This window comes from Morone saxatilis, unplaced genomic scaffold (assembly GCF_004916995.1).
Source record: "Morone saxatilis isolate NCDOM2014 unplaced genomic scaffold, NCSU_SB_2.0 Contig10, whole genome shotgun sequence".
Classification (NCBI taxonomy): domain Eukaryota; kingdom Metazoa; phylum Chordata; class Actinopteri; family Moronidae; genus Morone; species Morone saxatilis.
The window spans coordinates 9,800,292-9,817,623 of record NW_023339652.1 but is presented as its reverse complement, the minus strand read 5'-3'; the positions used below and the strand labels follow the sequence as shown (position 1 = coordinate 9,817,623).

Genomic DNA, 17,332 nt, shown 5'->3' with positions numbered 1-17,332 from the left:
TGTAGTTACATGCTAATCACTCTGTGTGGATCCTCCTGAAAACTGTCTTCACTGCCAGCCCGCCTATTTCCTGCTGGTTGCCGATTGGAGCGGCATCCCTCACTTCTCCATCCAGAAGTGCCAGCAGACGTCCCCTTCAAATAGGCTGCAGCGCAGCTCATGGCAGCTCTCATTCTGGTGATCAGCTTGCCTCGTGCACTCTGTGATTAAGTTGATTGTGTTTGAGTGGAATGTTTGTGTTAGCATTGCAGCTAACTGTAGACTGACTTAGTGTGTTTGTTTCTCCCTACTTGAAGTAATCTGTGGTCCGTTTAAACTGTGATCTGTTTGTGAGATCTCACAGGAACTGGGCCAGGGTTTAGTTTTAAACTGACTCGGTTTGCACCCTGTAGATTTCTTTTTTATGTTAGTTTTACTAGTTTAGGGGTGCTGTGCTCTTTGTGTTTGTTTGAAGTACCCAGAGAGGGTTTTTGTTTCATGTTTTTGTTTTAGTTTAGTCATAATCTATTTCTCTTTTGTTATACTGTTTCACTGTTACCAGCACCCACTTGCCCGTTTCTGTTGGTTGGAATTCCTTTTGTAAACTCTGTATAATAAAGCTTTAATTTACCAAAACCACCTGGTTTATGTTGCTTCCTTCCCCCTTCCGGCGGTCGTAACATGCACACACAAGTATTGATCAACACTCCATGCACTATACACCGTCTGATGTGTTTTTTAAATGTTTTGGTAAAGCTTGGCTTATTTTATGAAATCAAAAGACTAATCTTAACACACACACCAAAAAAGTTCTTGTCTTCAAATGAGTTAAGATAATCAAAACTGATGAGTGGAAAACACTGCAGGTCCCATTAGTGCATCTACTTTTTCTGTGTTATAGTGGCCTAGTCGATCTAAAAGGTACTCAAATACAATACATAACAGCAAAACAGAAAAGATTTATTTTAGTTTTAATTTCATCACAAGCTGGGTGTAAATTGTAAAGAACTGCAGTAAGTCTTCTCCATTGTTTCACCCCTGTGATTTCCTGCTCTCTTACCTCGCTGAGTCTTGTCAATACCTTCTGTTTAGATGTGCAGATGGAAGTATACAGCACGCTGCTCTCTAGTAACAAACACTTAAGTTGGTATATCCCACAATCCTCGGCAGAGCAAGCCAGATAGACTTTAGTCTGTCGCCTAAACACCATCCAGTGGGGCAAAGTGCTGTTTCCATCAGCCACAGATAGCTGGTGGGAAAGGGAGCAGATATTAGCAGGTTGAATTTAATTCTGCTGTTTTTTGTGTGTATCCTTGCATATAGTCGAGGAGCTTAGCGACCAAGTGCTTCTAGGAGAGTCTCTGCAGCACTCTTGTGGGTCACCTCAGGAGACTTAGCCGTCTCAGTGGAGAACCAGATGGTTTCATAGGGGTTCAGGCTGAGCCAGTACTCTCTTTGAACTACAAACAGTGACAGTTGCACACAAACAAATGGCGGTGGCCGTAACAGTGCACCTTTTGTTGAATTAAGTTCTGGCTTTGAGTTGCGTACCATTACTACTAACTTATAATTATTTGACTCGACAGTTCTGAAATACATTCTTTAGGGTACAGTTAAACTCCTCAAAGAAACGGGACAAATAAACTGTGATGACCAAATGTTTACAACTACTGACATTTATTACATTGTATTCATCACATAAATTAAATCTTTATTTTAACATTTTCCAGATGATTTGTTGTTATATACATATTACCATAAACCTACTGTGTTTTTTCACATTCACCCACAGCACATAAACAATGACACATAGAATCTGTGTGATTAAGAGCTTACAGTCTGGCCTGTCTCCTCTTTGTCTACACTTTTGATTTCCTTTGGTTCGTTGTCTGTTAACAGTTGTGTTGTTAAGCTGGTTGAGTCAAATTTAAGTCTGAGCGTGTTGTGTTAAATCAACAATAAATCCTACACACTGGTCCTTTAATATAATGCATTATCACATTGATTAAAATCCGGTAACATTTATTTATATTTTTTGTGACATCAGTTACTATTTCTTTAAACTGATTTGACAACACAATCAGTTTCAAGGTTAATGCTTGAGGTATTTTATTTGTTTGCTTCTCTTAACAAATCTCATAAAACGATCAAAACCCACAGTGTGTTAGTCTGTCTCTCAATACTTTCCCGTCTTCACTACCATGTCTGTGGCACTCAGCACATAGCCAATTCCTACTGAAGACAGAAATCTCTAAAGCTGAGAAAATCCATTTTGATATCAACATCAAAATAAGTAGTCATGTATAATGTGAAGGGGGAACTCGCAGCAACAAATCCAGAGAGAATGATCCCCTGGCTCTGCAGTTCCCCTCAGCTCTATGGAGTGTTTGAGCATCATTGTTTTGGTGTTACAGTCCATAACTTCACTGCTCTGATAAACCCACTGTATGCTACCTGCGGCAAGTGACAGACAGACAGAAGTTAGCAACTAGCATTTACCAGGTGGGCACAAGCTCCACTCTTGAATACTAATGTTGCTCCATGTCTGATGGATACTGATACTGGTGGACACTTTTTGCTCACACGGTTAATGTATAAGGTGGTAATATATCAGGGCTTTTTGTTGTATTTTTTACAGCTTAATGTGCTGCCATTAACAGGCCAAAACATGGAAGTTAATGCAGGTTTAAAACAGGTCATACATATGTAGTTTTAGCTAGGCACTGTAGTTTTTAGTTTTTAGAGGAGGTCGCTCAAACAGGAGAAAATAGAGCTTATGTTGTGGCCTGTTGTCAACATTGGGATGATGTATGTGGGACAAAATAAATAAGTGCCCATGTTCACCATAATAAAGGAATGAAGATCGGATTTTGCTTTGTCTCTGTGTCTAATAGGGATACTTTGTTCTGCTCTGAGGGGGAGATGATGATCTGGGCTAACCTTCTTCTTCAGCTGAACCCTGGGACTCTTGACGCCAGCCAGCGTATCCATTTGGTCAGCACCGTGGCTGACTTCCTGCAGCTGCCACTGGGCTTCGTCTACCTGTATTCAACAAGAAAATCCCTCATACAAGAGAACCTCAGAGTTTGTAGGCAAGGTGGGTTTGTGGAGAAGAATACTAGTTTTCATGAAAAACAAGATGCCTCAGCAGGTGTCGTTCAGCTTCTGTGGCGTGTTGGCTGTCAAGGAGAGGAACAACGGTCTGATTTAGCCAAGGTGCTGGAACACAGTGTGATGGCAGGAGGGCTGGACACGTTGCTGGGAGCTCCTGTTTTGGGATGGAGGGTGCTTTGTGCATCTGAGGTCCGACATAATGTTAAGAGAGACTTGCAAAGGCTAAAAATTACAACTTCTCAGAATGCGATTCTTCCACTACCGACTCAGATCCATCGGACTGTAAAACTTGAGCATTCAGAAATATATTCTCTCCCTCTGACCAAGCTGGAACCAAGTTTGTCGACTGTATTATTGCATGTGAACGACGTGGGGACGAGGCTGGAGCCAACACACGCAGGGTATTCATCTGAAAAGAGCACTATCTCTGTCAGAGAGGAATTTTTACCTCTTTTATCTACCAAGCAGATAACTTTGTACCCATACAGCCATAAAAGCACTCTCCTGGAGCGACAAGTATCCACTGGCGAGATTATTTTGACAACTTTGCACACATCGGTCAGTGCTGAGTTTGGCTGCAGTCATCCAAACTGGCTTTCAGTTCACAGTTCGCAGGAATACATCAAGCAAGCTGGGCTTTTTGCCTCAGAGGCCACATCAGATACATCACTGAGTATTTCTGAGTATTTCCGGACCACAGAGTTATTTCATTTACCCCTTTTTCCTGAACGTACATCCACAGTCAGGACATTTCTTGGAGAACGTTCAGCTGACACTGCTCTCTCATTGTTCCCATCATCTACACTGCACAGTAGTTACCCCCCACTGCAGCTGACCCCAGACTCTTACAGTCCCCCTTCCACGCTGACACATGAGGCCTTCGACCGAAATTCGCTCGCCACTCGTCTGACCCTCCGACCCCACCCAAAAGAAACCCCCCTCTGGACTGGTGCTTATAGAGCCAGCCACACTGACTCAGAAAGTCAGGCCACAGTGAGCTCACTGGGTAAGTCTGCTGCTGTTGACTTGTGTGTGACTATATGGGATTGTTCTGGGTGCTTAGTCATTCAAGTCATATGTTGTAATGACTTGACCTTGCTTGAAAGGGAGCCCACAGCTGAACGGAGCTGAATGAATGGAAGAACATATGGGCTAATGTAGTGGTGGGAACATGAGTAGCATGAATAACATGGAAAACAAATGACTATGTTAGAGCTGTATGTTATGTTCAGGATCAAATGACGAATTGTGAATCAAGTATATGAAAACACCTGCATTCAATTACATTTTAGACACTTGGAGAGTGTACACTACATGTTAAAGTTGCTATAGTGAACTTTTTAGCAAACAGTTGCTTATTTGCAGATCCAGCAGACACCCGAGCAGCATCAGCTTTCATTTGGTGTCTCGTCTCGGGCCACATAATGAATCTAAATCCAATATTCTCTCTTTTAGCTCTGCTTCAGCCTATTTAGCAGTTAAACGCTCCACTGTCAGTAACTTTGTCTATTACTTTGTTCACTTCATATTAATTCCAAGCAACTGACTGGGTGAAAAAAGTTCATGTCAGCGTCCGAATTGTAATTCCAAGTTGGACATATTTGAAATTTCTAAAAGCGATGATATCTTCTACTTGTTGAAAGGAACTACAGAAGTGTCAACAAACGGCAAAATGGCTTGACAGTTAAATAAAATTCCGTGTTAACACAAATATAAAGTATCTGATTAAGGCCTATTTAAATGATGCCACTATTTCAGACTAGTGTATGAACACTCCCAAGTTGGATTTACTAGATTTAGGTCTTTATGTCCTTTCCATATTGATATCATTGCATAGTCAGGTTGTGGGCAGGTAGTGTCCAGGGAGTTTTTCAGAGCGTGCCTCGCTGCTAATGATGCTGATGAGACTTGCTGAAGAACCAAAACAGTAAAGTTGCAGGCTGTAAAACCAAAAACAGAAAAGTTTAAAGATTTGGAAACACTCCAAAGAGTTGAGGAGAACTGCAGAAGTCACGGTGGGTTTATCATTATGATAGACTCCTTTCACATTGAACCATTGTTAGAATATTGACTATAGCAGCTTTAAGTTTGGCGATTAAAAAAGATAAACAGTTCTTCTTTGTTAATTTATGACAGTCTGATTGACTGGGTTAATGAATGAATGGATAAATTAATCCTTTAAGAATCCTATACAACAGTATTTGTAATTATACTTAATTTGATCATTCATGGAACTCATGGATATTTTTCCATTGTCCTGAATTGTTGCATTTTCTTTTTCTCAGGTGACATCTGTAACCAAGGGCCCATTAACGACCTCCACAGTGCCAAACAAACACCCCGTAACCTCCCATCTGTTTCTCATCTACCTCTGACAGAGAGTTATAATGATGTCCTGCTACTAAACTACAGGTTAAAGACAATACAGTCACTGCAACCATCAAACAAAATACCCTCTACTCAGTCATTTCCAGATGTGTCACCAACCTCACATTTAATGACCGAGCACTTATCAATAACTCAGCACTTTGATACAATCCAACATCTGTCCTCAGTTCTGAATCAGGATGTAATGTCTCAGCTAAATGCAACAACTCAGGATGTGTCACCGACCGCATTAACGGGTGAGATGGCAGTGTCTGGACAAACCGAATTGGAGTCTTCGCTCTCAGCGTCCTTGTTGGAGCCTTCAGTGACAACATTCACACCAGCTTTACCTTCCGAGCTTAATATTATACATCCAGGGTTTACAGAGTCTCTCAAGGCATCATCATCTACAAAGCCACCGCTGCAGACACTCTCCAAATCTTTGCCAGCTGATACCGGTTTGTTCTCTCTGCAAAAGAATCTTGAAATTCCAGTTGTAACAGAGTTATGTTTTGATCAGACAAGCTCAGACATTATACTGATGTCCCTACAGCCAACATCTATGGCTCTTCAAATGAGCCTTCCATTAACTAAAACCCATCATAACATTTCTGTCCCGTTATCTATGTTAAAAGACCAACCATCTATCAAGTCAGCTCATGAGAGTATGCAATTCATGCCATCAGCGCTGCTTGGGGAGTCTCAGCAAACTGATACATTTTCCCACATGTCCTCAGTCACCAAAATGACAACAAGCACATATTTAAAGCCAGCAGTCCTAACTACAATTGCACCAAGTCCACATGTGACCCATCCAGCTCCTTTTTCAATGTTTGAGAGTACTAGACCAGTGTCTGAGGACCATTTTGATCCAACTGCTCCCTCTGCTGTCCAGGAGCCCTACATTACATCCTTCACTTATCAGATCCAGAATCTTGATCCTTCATTCCCAGCATGTGGCCAATCTGTGGCACAGGATTGTGTAAATGGTTGTACCCCAGAAATCAGAAGTACCTACCTCAAGAGCACAGTGGAGCATGTTCTGGACGTTTTGACAAGTTATTCACAAGATAAGAAGCATTGGACTGCTTTTCAATCACAGTTTGTAATGTTTGATTCAAGTGGACAATTATTTTCAACCCAGACGTCAAGCCCAACGATGCATCTGTCTGCCAGTGCGACAGAAATAAACCACATAACAGCTACTCCACAAATGGACATTTCAGTCACTCTTCCTACTCTAGACGGCAGCTTCTCAGTAATCACATACACATCATTAGCACAGAGCACATCTGCCCTCAGTGGCAATTGTGTCAGTACAGAGAATTCCTTGTTAATCTACCAGACAGACAGCAGTGGGCCCGTCTCGAAAGGACATCCCACGCAGCAGATTCTGAGCACATCTTTGAGTCCATTCTATGGGTTGGTAACCACATTATTAACATCCTTACAGGCTATAGGTCTTTCCTCGTATAGAACACAGAGCTCAGTCCAGCCAACACCTCCCTCAGCTTCCATCTCAAGTAAGTAACATCAAGGGTACCATTAACATTGAGTTTACTGTGTATGTGCCTTAGTAGAACTGGTTGTAAAGGGCAGCTGCCAACATGTCAGCGAACCAGAGGTCAAGAAGCTGTCTCTACCCAGATATACTGTTTTTGTGTCAAACACCTAAATGTTGTGTAAAAAAACCCAGGAATGACTGAATAAATAAACACATATAGTCATACATGCATTAATAAAATAATAAATGTACTTTTTAAATATTTCATATTCATTTATAATACAAGTGTTTTATAAACACACCTAAACCTTTTGCAATAGTGGTAGCCAGAAACTACTTGAAACTTTTTTAGAAAACACATTAAAGGTTCCCTGTGGATGTTTTTATCAAAGTTCTGTTTACGTTCAGTCTTTCTGACCAATCAATTTCACAACAATTTCCTTTTACCTACATTTTTTACATTCATGTAGCTTTGCAGACTTGCACTTGCATTTCCTGACATGTTGCTACATTTCTGGTGCATTACTGCCACTAGTGGAACAGTGTGAAACCTGCAGCAGGTAAATTAATTGCAACATGTGTGTGTCCTTCTGTGTGGGCACAAAATTAGGGAAACCTATTAAAATAAAACCATTTCTTACAGCCCAAGGTGATATATTTTGACAGTATGTTTTAATGGCTTAACAGTCCAAAACACATGTTCCTAAAAGTATCTGAACCTGGACCCATCAATTGTTTGGTATTTTTGCTTTAGAAATTACTAAAATTATTAATTATCAAAATTGTGCAAATCTCTAAAATACACTTTTATTCACTATTTCTGTGCAATAATTTGAGCAATTTTTTAATATACTATATATTTCAGGCTCCATGAATCTCCCACCCAAAGTGTTGCAGTCTATTCCAGCATTGACGGCCACTGTTGGCTTCCCCTTCCACTACTCAATCCCACCTAAAACCTTCCTAGACCCAGAAGATGGTGAAGCAGACGCTCTTTCCCTGGAGTTCAAGTTGATTGACGGCCCTCCCATAGGCGTTGGTACGTGGTTGGCTCTGGACGGTCTGGAGCTTCATGGTGTTCCTCTGGAGGTGGACCTGCAGTTCGCCCCTCAGCACCTCCTCCTGGCTGCCCGGGACGGACAGGGCCTGAGCACCTGGCTGCCTCTGACCCTGGATCTCCATCGTAGCCCTGTCGACCCCTGCCATGCTTTCACCCTGACAGCTCAATGCAGTCTTCACTCCATTCTCCGTCACCGCCAAAGGGTGGAAATGTTGCTGAGAAAACTGTCTCGCTTCTTTAACAGCTCTAGTGCCCACCACCTCTCTGTTGTTTCCATGAGGCCTGGGTCCACTGTGGTGTCCTGGTACAACTACAGCTTGTGCGGGATAGGTCGTAATAGAGTTAGTGGGTGCCATGGTGGTCAAATACAGAGCATGTGGTTGGCAATGAGGTCTGCAGATGGATCAGTCAACCCTGCGTTTAGAGAAGCAATGCTTCCAGAGTTCCCCATCTCTAAAGTTGGACCTGTGAGCTACGGACAAGACTGTTTCTCCACTACTACTACTCCCATATTTGATGGATCCACCCCTGCTGTCCACAATACTCTGACTCCAGGTTTGTGCACCAATACTTCAGTCACTGCCACTTCTAATACCTGTGTGTCTCCATCTCCAGCTATCACTGCCGCCTCACAACAGATCCACTACCAATGGATGGCTGCCATGTTCACAGCCCTCCTCGTTGTCTGCACTCTCATCCTGATCGTCCTCCTCGTTGCTGCAGTTCTCTATTTCTGCAAACGTCACGGAAGGTCAAGAACAGTCGCCATTTGGCCTGCAAGCAGGGTGCTCTCAGTTCAAAGCAGGGACATGAGAGCCATAAGACCAAGGCGGCCTCCACTGTTCCAACCTGAACTGCCTCCCCCGCCACTCAGACTGTGGATTAACCTTTCACAAGGCAACGAGGGGCGACTTCCATCGATGTGTGAGCGTGGAGGGAAAACTCTTGACGAGGCACTACAGCCTCGTCCTCCAAAATATGAGTTCTCAAGTATCTAACATCCTGCTCTATTTGTAAAGTGTAACAATGATCTCACAGTTCAACACAAGCAGTAACACTGAAGTAAACTCAGATTCATGACTATTACTCATGACATTACTATTTAAGATTTTCAACACACGCATGTTCAAATCCCAAATAAATTTCTGTCTTTATCAGGGCAGTTTTGTGAAAAATTGTTAAATTGCTATAATTGTACACATTGCCTGTTGGTCAGTTATTTTGGGATGTAGGATGGAGGAAATAGTTATTCTGACTTGGATAACTTTGATATCAAAAGCACACCAGTAATAATATTTCACCACTCAAATGCTTTTTTTGATGTGTGAAGTGAAAAATGTATATTATTAGTCCTAAAGGCGGGAGTCACAATGTTAAATATCATATAGATAAATGAGTCACTGTGAATCATATGGTGAATTTCATAAATAATATAATCATGAAATCCTAAAATAATACATGTTGCAACGGCAGTTATGTGAAAAGCCAGAAAAAAACTGCTTATTGAAATATAAATGTACTGTGATAAATTCAGATAATTTCACAATTTCATTGATATTTTTTGTTTATGAAGGTTTTTGGTTCAGATTCAAGATATAGTGAACACAAGGAATAGATTCATCCCTATCTCAAACATTCAAGTGATAAATTGTGGCAAACGCATAACAAAGCAAAGTTTTTCTATTAGACAAGCTTTTTATTGCGATGTACACAATAATGTGAACAGGCGCTATCTAACAAAAGATCATGGGGTAAAAAAAAAAATGTAAAATGTCTTTGTTTTGAGAGTATTACGTGACACCCAAGTCTTAAAAACAATGTGGTCCACAATCTCATCCTTGGCAGGGGTGAAGCAATGGATCCATGGAAACATCATCTGGTGGCCTTGCCGTTTTCATGAACATCCATCCTGGAAAATAGGGAACGTATGATGCATGAGACATTTTCAGAAGTGATTTAAATGTAAAAGCAAGGATAGTGTTTAGTGTACATATGTACATATACAGGGTTTAGAGATAGGAATTAATTTAGACACGTTCAATGTTACACCCATAAAGTGATGACTGATATTTCCCAGTAACACACCCGTTCTCGTCTTTGAGCTGCTGGTACAACTCAAACTTGTTGTTCACGGAGCTCACTCTTCCAACAAACTCTTGGTGCTTCCTGGAATTGGCTACGGTGATGCGGTTGGTCCACATTGTGAGGAGTGAGACAGGACCTGCAGCAACAAGACAAAGTCACAGATATAAACACGTAAACCCAGCAGATCATCAGCCGGCATTTTGCCAGAGCTCTCATTGGTCCAGGCTCATATACAGGTAATGATGAATGCTTTTCTGCCAATTATCTGCATCTAGGACTGGTTATTTAATTTATCCTATAATAAGAAACTATTTTTATGAACTTCTATAAGTACCAACAAAAATGTGATATGTCGATACATTCATACTTATAACCTTTCATGGTTTCATACAGGTGAAACAGGTGCTTTCTCTGTGGTATTGACAGGCTTAAATTTGACTCTGCACTAATAAGAAAGACCCAATAATCTTGCATTCTCAAAACTGAGACCACTGGGGGAACCTACAATCAACAACTGACATCCACAAAGAAAAAAAAAAAGGGAACAAGTTTTGCAAAATAAGGAAAATAAAACACTGAGTGAGCATGAACGCAGCCAGCAGTGCGTCAGAGATTTCTTCATGACTTTACAGAACTTTTGTGGTTGTTTCTCCACGCTGGTACCTTTTGCTCTCTCTGGAGGCTGAACTTCCTCTGTGGACAAGCGCGGCTTCTTGATGAGCGGCTCTGGAGAGTCCGGGGAATCCTTGATCACCTCCGACTCCTGTTCTTCTTTATCCAGCAAACCCTTTAGTCTTCAGGTTAAAAACAAAAAGACAGTTTAGTGACCACAGTAAAGCAATTTGGTTAACTGTGGTTCACAATCCAAGCACCACTGACCTCTCAGAGTCCTGCCAGCTTTTGTCATCTGTGTCCTTGCTGCCGTTTTTCTCCGTCCTGTCTTCCCTATCCTCCCTCTTCCTCCCTCTCTTCTTCCTCTCCTCCTCCTCGGGAGGTTTGCTGCGGCAGGCGATGATGCAGTCTAGTACCCGCTGGTGTCTGTCTGTGTCTCCGGCGTGAGTTTTTACTAATGTTTCCAGCTCGTTCCACATGATGCGATACTGCTCGTCTCTGGGGATACCAACAATGCAGAAACATTAGAGACTCTGCTGACTGTTTACTTTCAGAAACTATGTTGATGCTCATTTAACTAAAAGATAGAAGATGTCAAAAGTTTTTGAATAAATACCTCTTGGGGCCTTTGCCTCTGGATCCCACGGTGGAAATCGGTAGAGGGTCATTCTTCCTTTCCATGTCCACCAGGTTGTAAACGGTCTTCTGGCAGGTCAGAACGTCCTCCTCAGACAAAGTCTCTTTCACTATCAGGTTAGCTAAAGGAACCACCTAGTGGAGGGAAACGGGCAGACACACAAACACAGGAATGAGCTGAAGGGTGACGATGGGAGCCAACATGGAGGCATAGAAACCTTGAAAACAGCGTGATCCAAATTCTTGAGGAGGCAGATTATCTTTTATGTGCAGATGTTATCATCAGGGAGCAACAAACCAAATATTTTGGAGCATGATGGAAGCTTGTACGATAGAAATCTTTGGCAGAAGTAAATAAAGAGTGAAAATCCAGAAGAACTTGAGTATCTCTGCATGCTACTCACTGCCTGCATGTTGAAGATGGTGGTCTGGGAGATGATCATGGGCCAGTATCGAGTGTGACGTTCCAGCTGTGCCTTGGCCCTCTCAACTGGTAGCTTCCCCGAGGGATCATGGGAAGACTCTGACACAGGAGTGAGCCGGTTCTCCCTCATAAATTCACCAAAGTCCTGAAACAGACAAGAAAACGGTTACTATTTGAAGATTACTGACGTATATTGCAACACAGCCTGTTGTGAGTTGAACTCACGGTGATGCGGTAGTCTGTCACTCGGCCTCCGCAGCCCTCGCTGATGGAGGGCGGGTCCTCCAGGGTGGAGCGGTTGCTGTTGAGCACATGCAGGAAGATCTCGCCGCCATGGCTGCTGAGCATGTGGCTGATGACCTTCGAACCCGACTTTCTCGGCTGCTCCAGCAGCACTGATCGACCTGGAGTCGATAAAGAAGAGCCAGACAGTTAGTCTGCGGATCAATTCAGGGCAAGGTAACTGGACAATGTGCAGATTAAAAAGAGGATTTACCGTTAAGGAGAAAGTTTGTCAGGCATGAGGAGGGACGACTGTTTACGTCTGTGGGGGAGATGCGATAGGCTCCTGTGCAGTAATGCAGTTCTGAGGTGGAAAAAAACACAATCGATACAACTAAATCTCAGATCACAGTTGCGTCAGTCAATGTTGCCTTGGATAACTCTAATAAACTATTTAATAAATCGATTATTGAATCAATCGTTAGTTGCAGCCCTACTTCAAAACCATCTTACAAGACTCTTGTAGGAAAGACATTTTAACCAATTCAAAGTATTAGTCACAGAATTTAGTTTCAATTTTCAAACAAAAGTTATGCCTAAAGGACAAAATGTGGGGAATATTTTCGACTTTTCAATCTGTAAATCTTTCAAATGAAATAATAACTGACAAAAAGGACCTTCAGCTGACTATACCCACCTATGCTGTTGGTTCGTGGAGTGCACCATTTCAGTGTAATCGTCTCTTTGAGTCCATTTTCCCGAGTGCTGGTGCCAGCCATATGCAAGTCTCCTGCACAACACAAAGATGACATATGAGTTGTCAATTCATGTTGATAAATCTCTGAATTAAAAAAAATATGAAGCATACATAAGGATGTCAAATAATTGCTTAGCTTGTGCTTATACTGTAGTCAATAAAGCTACTTTGAACACAATTATTTTAGTTCATAGAGAAAAGGGTACTTTCTAACTACTTTATGTTGCGTAGTTGTGTCTGGAGCAGGAAGTGAATGGTCAACCAATTAAAAAACATGTATTCATTTATTTTTAACATTAGCACTTACCGCTTTTAAAGAACTCCAGGTGAGCGTCTCTGTGATGCAGGAGCTCAACGTCATAATTGGCTGATGTGTTGGCATGCTGCTCTTCCTGTCCATCCGCAGAAACAATAACAAATACAGGTTAGTATCAGATCTTAAGAAGTGCAAACTAATACACAAAAACACACACAAACACACAGGTACAAACACACATTAACACTGCTGATTTCATGTAGCAAAGGGTAAATGATAATGGACAAAGTAAAAGAAAAAAGGCTCGCTCTCTGGGTGACTAAAGTATGTTTTCTTGTGACACTAGTGTTTAATGCATATGTCTTGAAATTCACACAACACTGAGCCTACACGTGTTTGACATAAATCAGGAATTCCCAATCTTACAAACCCAGCTTTATATAGTTTGTGCTCAAGCCCAAAAATGGGGCCTGGCAACAGCTGATTTAAACACAAACTTTAAGTCACACGCTTTGAATTTGACAACTTTCTACAACTTGGGGGTGGGGGAGCAGTTGTAGGACAGCTAAAGGTGGAATCATGTTTAAACATTTATGGGTCAGGCTAAAAAAAAACAAAAAAAACATCTAGTTTTTAGACAGCACAACGGACCACACCAAGAGACTAAAGGGGGCATGAGTGGGAACTGATGGGGGGGAACAGACCAGGAGAAATTTTGGACAACTTTTAAGGTGTAAACACCTGACAGACACTGACAGTATTTAACAACTCAGAAGAGGCAACGCTGGTCACAAATGTTTGGACATAAAAACACTTCAACGTTCATATTCTGTTTGTTTTTTTTATCAGAATTTGGCACTATCTCAAAACAGTTGATTTCCACAAAATAATGTGAGTTATTACACTATTAATTTGAAAAAAAAAGTTAAATTTCAGGTGTTCAGGCTCTCTAGCAGACCCCGAACTCTGCATTCCCTGTGTGTCCAACATGAGACCAGAGTTCCCTGCCCTTTACTGGAGCCTCACCAGCAAATCTGTAGAGCAAATGTCACATCAAAATAAATGAATGACACTGTAAGCCTGTTTCAACAATAGAGCTCAAAACATATACTGCATACTATGTGGTGTAAACTCTGAACCCTTCCTCACTTTGATGTGTGTGTGATAAGAGTACTAACCTGGTCGCAAACATTTAATGTGGGCTAGCAAAACAGAAAATACAGCATGAAACCAGCAGCAGATTCACAGTCATATCAACATGCAGATGAGATCAACAAAAAAGATGAGACTGCAAAGTTGCATGAGTAATTATAGGCGAGGAAGGGCGCATACATAAAGATTTAGCAGGCAAAAAAAAGGTGTGAAGGCTGTGAGAGAAAATAAAACAACAAAGCAATCAATCGAGTAAAAAAGTGGGAGTGGTTCACTGCATTCTAGACATGAACTAAACATTTTTTTTTACTAGCAAAATAAAAATAATATGTATTTAAAAATGTATGTGAGTTTTAATTTTGCAGTGGCATGTGCAAGGCCAGACGAAGGGCAATAGGCCCCTTACCTTCATGGGGATGTTTGTTATGGTGGTGGAGGCCAAGTCAAAGTGCTGCTGGACCAGAATGTTGAGTTTGGTGGCTAAGTGCCGCCCTGCACGAACACTGTGAACCTCGCTGGTGAGCAGAGGGGAGATCTGAGACGACAAGAGAGGAAGACGCAGTCAGAACTAACAGCTGTGACATCCAGCATTGAGGGTCATGTTTTCACATGACCTCGAGAATACGTCTACCTTTCTCTAATTCATTTGCTGTGTATTAATGACCCACACAGGGGAAACTGTGATGGACACCCACCTCCTTCTTTGGGCGGTCGGATACCAGCGTGTCCTCGCCCTGTGGGTGGATGTGAACTAGAACAAGGTCACATTGCTGGATTGCCATCAGCCTGAAACACACAACAATTAGTTAGAAATAAGAAAACACTCCCTTTTCAAAAGAATGGCTTCTGGATTCTAGCCAGAGAATTATCAATAGCATATTTGAGCCTATTCAACGAGTGCGATACATTTCTTCGCGCTTCATCCGATACTGACCTGTCTGAGCCTGCTGCCAGCTTGTTTTGTTCTAAAATGGTTTCCTGGATGCAGTCTTCCAACATGCGAACATGAGTATCACTGTATGACAAAACACAAAAGCAGCACTGCATTATAACACATACCCAGAGCTTCTTGCATGATATCAACTAGTAGACACGACAGCTTGAGAGATAGACAGAAAAGGGGGGAAGAGAGAGAGGGGAAGACACACAGCACAGGGCTACAGGCTGGATTCAAACCTATGGCCACTGCAGCAAGGACTCAGCCTTGGTAGATGGGTTGCCAGTTCTACAGGTGAGCTACCGTGGCGCCTCAACTCTATGGTAATTCTTAAGGCTGTTTTTGTATTGGATTGCCTCGTATTGTAAAGTGTTTGTAATATTTCTGATCATCTATATGAGTAAATGAGGTGAACAAGTGTTTAGCATTAAACATACAGATTGTAGCAGAATCCATCAACATCTAGCCAATGGCCGCTGTTGATTTTCCGCCGTGTTAATGACAGTGTTTACCTTTTAGCATTGGTTAGGCAGATAATACGCCCCCTATTGGCGACTCTCTCTGCCGTGTCCATCAGAGAGGTGCGCCTCTCGTGCTGCAACTCCGTGATCTTGCATAACGACTCCACCGCAGCAACCAGCCCGTGCAGGATGCTGCAACACTCGGGATCCTCGCGTGGGTTGGGTGGCCCAACAGCTGCCAGAGCCGACATTAGCTGCCGGAGAAGGGAAAAAAAAAAAAACTGCATAATCATTCTGCACCGACTTCTGCAAAAAACGTGGTCGCTGCTGTTCATTAGAAATGTTGAACTTCTCCATAATTCGGAAAAATTCGCGGCTGCTGAAACATCTTGAAAATGCTACACTGACTGTGTACTAACAAACCATACTGAGATTTATGTTATAGTTTTAACAGATTGTGCGAGTTTCTGTGTGCGGGGACTTACCTCATGAGTACTCTGGTCTTCCTGCCTCCAGCTGTTCAAGATGTGGAACTCTGAATCACTCACAATGTAATTAACCTGTCGAATAAAGAGGTGGCAGAAAAGTGGTGGTGTTGATGTCACTGGTGCACTGAAACTATGAGTTAAAAACAAAAGGGGAAAAGAAGACGCTAACCAGTTTGTCCCTTGGATAAATATCGTAGAGGATCCGGCAGTACTCCATGGAGCACTCCACAGCACAGGTCCACAGGGACTTGGACACAGGGGCCAAAGGAATAACCCCTTGAGCTCGACTCTTTGTCAGCACGTCACACTCCACCTGCTGGCGACTTGACTCTGCCATGTAGGGGCAGTGGTCCACCACGAAGACGGTCTTGTGAGACACAGAGAACATCTTCGTTTTGCACATCTGCACTGTGCACTGATCTGTAAGGGTAACAGCAAACACACCAACGTTAGACTCTGGGTGAATCAGTCCTGCTGAGTTAATAATGTTTTCTTTTTTAATTGCTGGTTCTAGGCCCAATGCATATTAAAATGTTGTTGTGTTCGCCTTAGTCATAACTGGGATGTTGCACAGTGCAAACACACAATGTCTTAACTCAATTTCCCTGTATTATACCTCGGTAAAATGAACAAAACACTGTAATTATAGTGTTATAAGGCGGTCAAACACATCTTATTGCAATATTTATTCCCTTTTTGAGCACTACAGCTATAACATACACGGTAACAGAGTCATTTGACGGTGGTGGACAGGGGACATCTCCACTGACAGACTCATGTTCAACATTTTATTTAATAAGCGGAACTCTTTCCCCGGTCAGAAAACGATCTAACCCAGCGGAAAACCGTGGTGGCTCTCTCGGGGCTCAAGTTAAGACTAAGTGGCAGACTATCTGACCACCAATCAGTCTCAGGACTCAAGTTATTTCACAACAAGTCCAAATACTCAGCAGGCTAACACGACTGACGCTGAAGGAGCATGACACCGACCGCTGCGTTAGCCTTTTTCAGTTTACACTGGTCGGAATAACGCATCGCCGGCGACACAAACACTCACCCATTGCGGCATTTGTGTTGTACAACGCTGTGTGTGTTCAGTTTGTCTCACCAGCTCATATTTCACACACTTGCGACGATTAGCACAAACAATACACTTAGCCGTGACAAGCTAACAGGTTTGTTATTGGCGGAAATATGTCCGGAGGTGTTCCGTCACCGTTTTTCTTCCCCTTAGATACCGCGCTGTTAAGTGGTACCTAGCTCCATTTTGTTCCGTGA

At 42.3% G+C, this 17,332-nt stretch overlaps 1 protein-coding gene across 1 annotated transcript; it reads right to left on the bottom strand.

The window, feature by feature from the left end:
* Positions 1 to 9,756: 9,756 nt before the first annotated feature.
* Positions 9,757 to 17,254, bottom strand: ints13 (integrator complex subunit 13). The gene is made up of 17 exons (XM_035681373.1): positions 17,112 to 17,254; positions 16,224 to 16,474; positions 16,052 to 16,126; positions 15,618 to 15,820; positions 15,103 to 15,183; positions 14,864 to 14,954; positions 14,575 to 14,703; positions 13,068 to 13,152; positions 12,701 to 12,793; positions 12,278 to 12,367; positions 12,007 to 12,185; positions 11,762 to 11,926; positions 11,338 to 11,492; positions 10,989 to 11,219; positions 10,773 to 10,903; positions 10,110 to 10,245; positions 9,757 to 9,933 (listed from the first exon to the last, which is right to left on the bottom strand). The coding sequence occupies exons 1-17, from the start codon at positions 17,113 to 17,115 to the stop codon at positions 9,897 to 9,899; spliced, it is 2,136 nt and encodes a 711-aa protein (XP_035537266.1). The 5' UTR covers positions 17,116 to 17,254; the 3' UTR covers positions 9,757 to 9,896.
* Between the last annotated feature and the right edge of the window lie 78 nt (positions 17,255 to 17,332).